The 9,597-nt window shown below is 40.8% G+C and overlaps 1 protein-coding gene across 2 annotated transcripts in view; it reads left to right on the top strand.

Moving 5' to 3' along the window:
* Nucleotides 1-396: 396 nt before the first annotated feature.
* LOC139421013 (vesicle-fusing ATPase-like) overlaps nucleotides 397-9,597 on the top strand; it is a 30,329-nt gene continuing 21,128 nt past the window's right edge. For both annotated transcript variants that reach the window (XM_071171484.1, XM_071171485.1), the window contains exon 1: nucleotides 397-522. In XM_071171484.1, the coding sequence (XP_071027585.1) occupies nucleotides 511-522 (12 nt within the window). In that variant the 5' untranslated portion in view covers nucleotides 397-510. The remainder of the gene's footprint in view (nucleotides 523-9,597) is intronic.

The following is a 9,597-nucleotide window of genomic DNA, read 5'->3' as shown; positions in this document are numbered from 1 at the left end:
AACTCCAATAGCTACATTGTGTGCGTAATTCGTTAGCACATATTATTTACTGGTAAACTAGGCTACATACAATGTCACGTTAAGGCCAGAGTTTGGTTTAATAAAATATTTTTATTGAGAATCCTCAACATTAAACAGAGAATAGGCTACATGGATAATAGTGTGTGAGAGTGGGAGGGGACACACACATGGGATCAGGAGGAAGCCATTCCCTAAGATTGCCAGCCTATCCATCAATCGTGCAACGTGAGGAACGTTCATTGCAACGAGATCATTGACGAGGAAGAAGAACGTTAATCTAGGGCTTCCTCTGAATTCGGCCAATCAAAATCGAATGCGTTGTTCTCGTCTGTGTAGTATGCAGTGCGTGAAGCGTTGGTTCCTCCTGCGCAGCTAGATAGGTAGGATACAGTCCATCTGCCTCTGCCGTCTCCGTCCGCTTTCAGTGCTGCCGACTGCCATATTAATTACCATTCAGAGCTGCACCTCTGAACATCACCAAACTCGAAGATGGCGGCCCGGGTAAGACATTTTCTCGGTTGTTCAATATCTCTTTGTCGAAATAAAAATGTTATTTCGTTGTAAATAGAATACAATTCAGAGTGTGATGTATGGCTTCCAGATACGCGAAGGAAGGAGGTCGCCAGCTTTCAAATGGCAAGAATTTAGCTGCAGCAACGTCGCGCCTGAATGTCAAGTTCGACGTCCGCTCTGCTATTTCAATGCAGAATGTTTTTTTACGCCCTGGCATTCAGCTTGATAGGCACCCGCACAATCTGGTTTTGACGGGTCACAGAAATAATTGATCTGTCTTGTAGAATCATCCTACAGTCCGCGCTAGGAAGCTATGGGCCTCTACAGCTAGCCACTGCATTAGCTGAGTGAATCGGTTGAAGCTATAATCCTGAATTTGACATGTCCTTTAGCCGACAGAATGCTTAAATGGGCAATTAAAACCTTTTTATAGGATATCTGTGCAAAAAGTGCTTGTAATAATTTTGTGGAAAGCATATCACAGCAGCGCACGCATGCGTCCTTGTCCATAGCACGACCTCCTTGTCCATAGCACGACCTCCTTGTCCATAGCACGATCTATATACAGTAGCCTATGGCAGTTTTGTGAATCCGTAGTATAATCTATGCTTTCTTGCATTGGAAAGCTATTTTTGTGCTATCTAGATCATGGTTGGACAAACCCCCCTTTGTATGCCCACGGATCAATTTCCAAAACCATTTTTTTTTAAATGGGGGGGGGCACTCTCAACTTACTGTTGAGAGTTAGAATGGGGGAAGAAACAAGGTCTAATTTCAACACGTGGTTGTGGATCATCAGTTGTTCCCTTGTTAGGCCTATGTCAGTCACTGACAGTCACTTCATTAGCCCGTGTCAGCTTGCATTTGTTTGGTAAATTAGTCTTGCCAGCTATCTAAACGTGTAGTAATCATGGTCGAATTACCGACCTGGTCTCCCCATTGATTTTGTCAGTCACTCTCACTCAGATATCATATTAAAAACTGCAAACATTTCTCTCCACTCTATGGCAAAATGTGTAGAATTGCACAAAATTAACTCTAAAACAAAAAAGGCCCCCACAAAAATAACCCATGGCCACCAAATTTCATTGAGGCCTCCACCCCCATCAATGTTGCCTGTCCCTAATTAAGACGAAGCAGTGCATGACAAGCAACAACCTGTTGCCGATAGAGATGCATTCCAGCCAGGCAGCCACAACCTATAACAGGGGTAAACAACCCTGTTCCTGGAGTGCCGCAGGTATATATGCTATGCTCAACTTGAACAGACAGCACCTGGCTGATGCATTTCGTAGGTCAGCTTTGCCCTGCCTGGCCTGCTGATATGGAGTGATGCCAGTGTGCTGCCAAATTCCTATTGGAAATATCTTATATCACTGGATTTTAATCACAGGATGGAGCACAGTTTAGAGCTGGTCGACTGTCAATTTATGCACCGCACCTTGTATGTATGTAGGCCCATCACTATTGCTGATTGAAGCTCTTCTCCTGTCTCTCCCAGTTTAAAACCATTACATGTCGTGGAGATCTAAGCTTGCCCATTGAATTTACATAGCTCAAGGCAAAATTGTAATATAGGCGTGGCATAATAGCATGAGGTTTTCAAATCAAGGCCTATTCCATTGGTTGATGTTGTTGCCCGCCTGCATTATCCAAACTTGTATCCAGAAGACATCATTGGCAATACCCCTCTGTGGTTTGAGAATAAGGACTGAAAACCACGAGGATCACCTTTCCATTCTCAGTGGATTCTCGGTTGAAATATAGGCCTGTCTACAACAAGACAGCTTTGATTTGTCAGCAGGGTTTGCATCCAGCCAGGGCACCGTGGGCACACAGACAAGACCAGAGGTGCAATTTGTCAAAGTCAGACTAGCGCTGTTGTGTTCTTTTTAAACACATCCGCCAGAGGTGTCTGTCACAAATTCCAGGGCCCTATGCACTGCTGAGTTACATGACAAGGCATTTTTTGGGTGAACCAAACATTTCCCCCTCTAGTGCTCTAGTGTAATGGCCCGAATGAAATTACAAGACAGTATTGAACATGCAATCTTTACACTATGAAAATAACAGAAATTACATTATTTAATATAGTATTGTACTCCTTCTTGCCGTTAAGTGTCAAGGCAATGATTAGCTGTTGTACATTAGTTTACTGGACTCGGCAGTTCGTTTCAGTCGACAGATTTGTTTAAGGCAGCTGATGATACATTTTTAGTCAGTCGCAAAGGCATGAGTCAACTGTGTCCACTGGCATTGGTCTCCCTCCTTCCCTCGCCCTTGCAGAGTGCACTGCACATTGTTGCAGGGGCTAGAGTGTCAGAGCTGCTGAGAGGGACATAGATGGTATCACAGACTGACAGCACACAGCGGACATTTTACAACAGAGGGAAATAGCCTACATGAATACCCCTTACAAAATGTTCTTACTAAGAGTGAAACATAAGAAAGGACGCAGAGTCACTATGAAGAGTAGACCTAAGGAATGTATACCGTAGATGGCTGTCAGAGAATAACCTTAGTTTGTGTACAGAACAAGTCAGAAGTTTGGACACACTACTTCAAGGGTTTTTCTTTATTTGTACTGTTTTCTACATTTTAGATAAATAGTGAAGACATCAAAACTATGAAATAACACATATGGAATCATGTAGTAAACAGAAAAGTGTTAAACAAATCAAAATATATTTTATATTTGAGATTCTTCAAAGTAGCCACCCTTTGCCTTAATGACAGCTTTGAACACTCTTGGGATTCTCTCAACCAGCTTCATAAGGTAGTCAGCTTGTCACGCCCTGACCGGAGTATTCTTTGTTTTCTTTATATATTTTGGTTAGGTCAGGGTGTGACATGGGTGATGCATGTGTTTTTGTACTGTCTAGGTTTTTTGTAGGTTTATGGGGTTGTTTACCATCTAGGTGTTTATGTATGTCTGTGGTTGCCTAGATTGGTTATCAATTAGAGGCAGCTGTTCATCATTGTCTCTAATTGCGAACCATATTTAGGCAGCCATCTTCTTTGGGTATTTTGTGGGTTATTGTCTGTCTAGTTGCCTGTGTCTGCACTAGTATTATTATAGCGTCACGGTCGGTTTGTTGTTTTGTATAGTTTGTTAAGTGTCTATCTTTATTAAAAGTATAATGTATTCTAATCACACTGCGCTTTGGTCTCCTCCATGCGACGAACATGACACAGCTGTAATGCATGTGTGCCTTGTTAAAAGTTCATTTGTGGAATTTCTTTCCTTCCTTAATGCGTTTGAGCCAATCAGTTGTTTTGTGACAAGGTATACAAAAGATAGCCATATATGGTAAAATACCAAGTCCATATTATGGCAAAAACAGCTAAAATAAGCAAAGACCCAGAGTTACCTCTGCTGCAGAGGATACGTTCAATAGAGTTACCAGCCTCAGAAATTGCAGCCCAAATAAATGCTTCAGAGTTCAAGTAACAGACACATCTCAACATCAACTGTTCAGAGGAGACTGTGTGACTCAGGCCTTCATGGTCGAATTGCTGCAAAGAAACCACTACTAAAGGACACTAATAAAAAGAAGAGACTTGCTTGGGCCAAGAAACAGGAGCAATGGATATTAGACCGGTATAAATCTGTCCTTTGATCTGAGATTGTCCAAATGTGAGATTTTTGGTTGTGTTTGTTAACCAATATTTTACCAGGTAAATTGACAGAAAACACATATCTTGTACACCAAAGAGTTGCAGGGCAGAGGAGAAGAATGTGCCTATTTGAAAGTTATAACAAAATAAGTAGCTCACGACATGTTTCATTTTTGGAAAGTAGCTCTAACCACGGGTTCGATGCACACAGACCGCATAGACCACATTGAGGAATGTGCACAGCACAACGACAAGAGAGAGGGATAGAGACTGTTTGGGGAAGTATGCCTAATCTACTTTGAAGAACTAGTAAAATGATAACTCTGCAGCATACTTAGGCAGGCTAGCTTCGTTTAGCTAAATAAGATGACTAAGGACAGTAGAGTATGGAGAGAACAGAGATAATGTTGGTTGGCTGCTACTGCCTGAGCAGAGATGAGATGATGACTTTAATGAATACAAATAATAAAGTCATCAAATAAAAGCTAAGTAATATACACAATTGAAATATTTTATTATTTCATAGTAAATTCCTATTTTGTCTACCCAATGTCTACCCAATGTGGACCTGACGGAGACAATAGGATATTTAAAATATTTTAGTTATCCCCATAAAAAATCTCAAATTATTTTAATGTCATAATTTTTTGTTCATTTAATGTGAAAAAAGAAAACGGAAATCATAAAACCGGGATAATGTTTTTCATAATCGAACCGAAACCAAACCGAACTCGAAAATCACTAATCGCTCAGCACTAACATGATGAGACCAAGACCAGTTTAAACATAACAAGAACATGAACCAGAGGAGGGTTTAATGATGAGAGCATTTTAGCTCTTCACAATTAATTTAGCTAGGCTTCTGGTAAACTAATTATCTCAGAACAGCATAGTGTCAAACATCAAACATCTCCCTCGCTGTTAGTCACGTGTTTAGTAATACGCAGCACTGTTGTATCTGACATATAAAATTGGTCTCATTTAATTATTCAGTCTGCAGCCATGTTTTTTAAACCTCAGATATGTCACACGACAAAAACACTAGCCTCACTAATATTTCTATAGGCCTATATTTTTATGATCTTATGCACCAAATATCTCTCTGCATATATTGAAAATGTTATAACAACATGGGTTGTGTGTCTTTATGGCCATATCTCCGCCATGCGTCGTGCCTAAGAACAGCCCTTAGCCGTGGTATATTGGCCATATACCACACCCCCCCATGCCTTATTGCTGAATTATAGCCACATCTCTATATGTATATGTTATGTGCCTATATACATGTGTATGAGTGTGCAGTGTGTGTGTGGGTGTCTGTAATATGTAATCCCTGTGTTGGTGTAGGGCCTTCATCTGTGTGAGTGTTGAGCTGCAGCTATATTTAGAGAGAGTGCCACTATGTGCCGTGGGGTCATTGCAGTGGACCAGGCTTGAACAGTTCAAACACTCTTTTCATCAGACACACAATTCATCTGACAGTTGTGATGTGATTATGCTTAGACTGTACAAAACAAGAAGACCTCGTAGTGGAGTTGAGGTATTCTCTCGGATTCTGAGCAGGGTGATGAGCAGGGGGTTTTGTCTAGGACAAGAGCAACCTTCAGATGTGTCCTCTTGCCCCGCTGTGATTGGTTCACTCGCTAAGCAGTGGTGCGTTCCTCTATCTCTGCCGGAGGCGTCAAACAAAGAGCTTGCAGCAGAATCAGCTAATGAGGACAAAGCAAAAAAAGAACTCATGTGAGTTTAATTGTATTGGAATGGAACCAGGAGGCATAGACATCCTTGGTAGCCAAATCTGCCTGATATATTTTGAAAAGCTTGAAGCTTCATTGCCCGGCTGGACATATGCAAAAAAAAATATATTAAAAAGTATAATAATCATGTTGCAGTTATCTCTCATCTTTCACATTTGTCAGCTAAATTGTCACTCAAATATAGGATGGGAAATTCCCTACTGCACAACGTAGCCAAATTGCACAGAACAAATACAAGCACATTATCTTTTTGAATCTTCCTCTACAAAACATGACATACCCTGCAGGTTTGATGTGTCTGCATGGTTTCTCCCTGCCATTTAAATCTCTCCAACTTCAATGTAATTACTTTCCAGTAGGGGAAGACAGCCAAGAACTAACTTAAAGTGATTTATCTGAAATTGAAAAAGGAATTGGCTTTCAAACCTACCGTATTAGCTCAATGTCTTTAGCTGCTTCTGAATTCATAACACATACAGTTGAAGTCGGAAGTTGACATACTCCAGGTTGGAGTCATTAAAACTCGTTTTTCAACCACTCCACAAATGTCTTCTTAACAAACTATAGTTTTGGCAAGTCGGTTAGGACATCTGCTTTGTGCATGACACAAGTCATTTTTCCAGCAATTGTTTACAGACAGATTATTTCACTTATAATTCACTGTATCACAATTCCAATGGGTCAGAAATTTACATACACTATGTTGACTGTGCGTTTTAAACAGCTAGGAAAATTCCAGAAAATGATGTCATTGCTTTAGAAGCTTCTGATAGGCTAATTGACATCATTTGAGTCAATTGGAAGTGTACCTGTGGATGTATTTCAAGGCCTACCTTCAAACTCAGTGCCTCTTTGCTTTACATCATGGGAAAATAAAAAGAAATCAGCCAAGACCTCAGAAACAAAATTGTAGACTTCCACATGTCTGGTTCATCATTGGGAGCAATTTCCAAACGCCTGAAGGTACCACGTTCATCTGTACAAACAATAGTATGCAAATATAAACACCATGGGACCACGAAGCCATCATACCTCTCAGGAAGGAGAGATGAACGTACTTTGGTGCGAAAAGTGCAAATCAATCCCAGAACAATACCAAAGGACCTTGTGAAGATGCTGGAGGAAACGGGTACAAAAGTGTCTATAGCCACAGTAAAATGAGTCCCATATCAACATAACCTGAAAGGCCGCACAGCAAGGAAGAAGCTACTGTTCCAAAACCACCATAAAAAAGCCAGACTTCGGTTTGCAACTGCACATGGGGACAATGATCGTACTTTTTGGCAAAATGTCCTCTGGTCTGATGAAACAACAATAGAACTGTTTGGCCATAATGTCCATCGTTTGGAGAAAAAGGGGGAGGCTTGCAAAGCAGAAGAACACCATCCCAACAGTGAAGCACGGAGGTGACAGCATCATGTTGCGGGGGTGCTTTGCTGCAGGAGGGACTGGTGCACTTCACGAAATAGATGGCATCATGAGGCAGGAAAATGATGTGGATATATTGAAGCAACATCTCAAGACATCAGTCAGGAAGTTAAAGCTTAGTCGCAAATGGGTCTTCCAAATGGACAATGACCCCAAGCATACTTCCAAAGTTGTGGCAAAATGGCTTAAGGACAACAAAGTCAAGCTATTTGAGTGGTAATCACAAAGCCTTGATCTCAATCCTATAGAAAATTCCTGGGCAGAACTGAAAAAGCATGTGCGAGCAAGGATGCCTACAAATCTGACTCAGTTACACCAGCTCTGACAGGAGGAATGGGCCAAAATTCATCCAACTTATTGTGTGAAGCTTGTGGAAGGCTGCCCGAAACGTTTGACCCAAGTTAAACACTTTAAAGGCAATGCTACCAAATACTAATTGAGTGTATGTTAACTTCTGACCCACTGGGAATGTGATGAAATAAATAAAAGCTGAAATAAATCATTCTCTCAACTATTATTCTTACATTTCACATTCTTAAAATCAAGTGGTGATCCTAACTGACCTAAGACAGGGAATTTAAAGTTTAAATGTATTTGGCTAAGGTGTATGTAAACTTCTGACTTCAACTGTATCCCTGTGCTGACTCTAAATGCCCTTCAAAATCTGACCTGTTGACTCGCTTACAATGGTTTCAAGTAAAGATTGGTGTAGGGAGAACTGATCCCAAATCAGTTTGTGAAATAGATTGTGTATGCACTTTTTCTGGTGCCATTATGAGAATAACTGATTTGTAGACATAATATACTGGTAAGATTGCCAAACTACCATAGAAAAAGTAACGCCTCATTTGAAATTATTGCATAAATATTGTGGTTTTGTAAACATAAAATATTGGTCCGTAGGCATATATAGTATATTCATATAAACTGAGAATACCAAACATTAGGAACACATTCCTAATATTGAGTTGCACCCTCCATTTGTCCTCAGAACAGCCTCAATTCGTCAGGGCATGGACTCTACAAGGTGTTGAAAGTGTTGCACAGGGATGCTGGCCCACGTTGACTCCAATGCTTCCCACAGTTGTGTCAAGTTGTCTTGATGCCCTTTGGGTGGTAGACCATTCTTGATACAAATGGAAAACTGTTGAGCGTGACAAACCCAGCAACTTCACAGTTCTTGACATAAACCGGAGCGCCTGGCACCTACTACCATACCCCGTTCAAAGGCACTTACATCTTTCGTCTGGCTCATTCAACCTATGAATGGCACACATACACTATCCATGTCTCAATTGTCTCACGGCTTAAAAATCATTCTTTAACCTTTCTCCTCCGCTTCGTCGACACTGATTGTAGTGGGTTTGACAAGTGACATCAGTAAGGGATCTTAGCTTTCATGCTGGATTCACCTGGTCAGTCTATGCCATGGAAAGAGCAGGTTTCCGTAATGTGTTCTATACTCAGTTTAATTCTGTTTCTACTGAATACATCATTGGGTGAAGCTGATGCACTAGCTGGCTAGAGGCATAGGTGAATGGCTCCTCCTACTGGTTGCATCCATGCATATCGATCTCCAGCACAGACATCTGAATGGATACCTCCCCCAGGACTCCAGCTGATGGAATATTGACAAGGGATTCCTGAAATAAGGCAGGAGAAAAAGACCGGAGTGTTCTGTCCTACAAGACTGCAGGGCTGGGCGGGGCATCAAGATTTAGGATTGTGTGTGTGCGGTGTGTGTGTGTGTGTTTATACCGCAATCATAAGACAGATCAGTGAACACCCTCTATTCTTAGTCCTGACTGCAGCGTACCACCACCAATGAGCCATTTGTGATATATGTTTTGAATACAGTCTTCGGGGTTTGTGGGGCGTGACAACTTTGAATCCAAAAGGTGTCTCATTAAATGCATTGAATTCTGTTATGAATGAAGGTATTTATGTTAAGGGTTTTATTCTTACTACATTTTCAAAACCATGTCATGTCTTGCTTGTTTGTGCATAATACAGCTCCTATTACCATTTTAATTAGCCATACATGACACTAACCCTGGGGTTCCATCCATTCATCACATAAACTCACCAAAAATACGAAAGATTTCTGCTCTCATGGAAATTCATATTAGTTCTCACATTAAGACAATATTTTATGTTTACAATGTGAAGAATGAATCTCTTCCTTATGTAAGATCTACATAAGACTGTTAAGCATATATGACCGACAAATGACAATACTACCAGATTTTTGGGTATAGTT

Source organism: Oncorhynchus clarkii, chromosome 12 (genome assembly GCF_045791955.1).
Source record: "Oncorhynchus clarkii lewisi isolate Uvic-CL-2024 chromosome 12, UVic_Ocla_1.0, whole genome shotgun sequence".
In the NCBI taxonomy this organism is placed as follows: Eukaryota; Metazoa; Chordata; class Actinopteri; order Salmoniformes; family Salmonidae; genus Oncorhynchus; species Oncorhynchus clarkii.
This window is presented reverse-complemented; position numbering and strand designations above follow the sequence as displayed.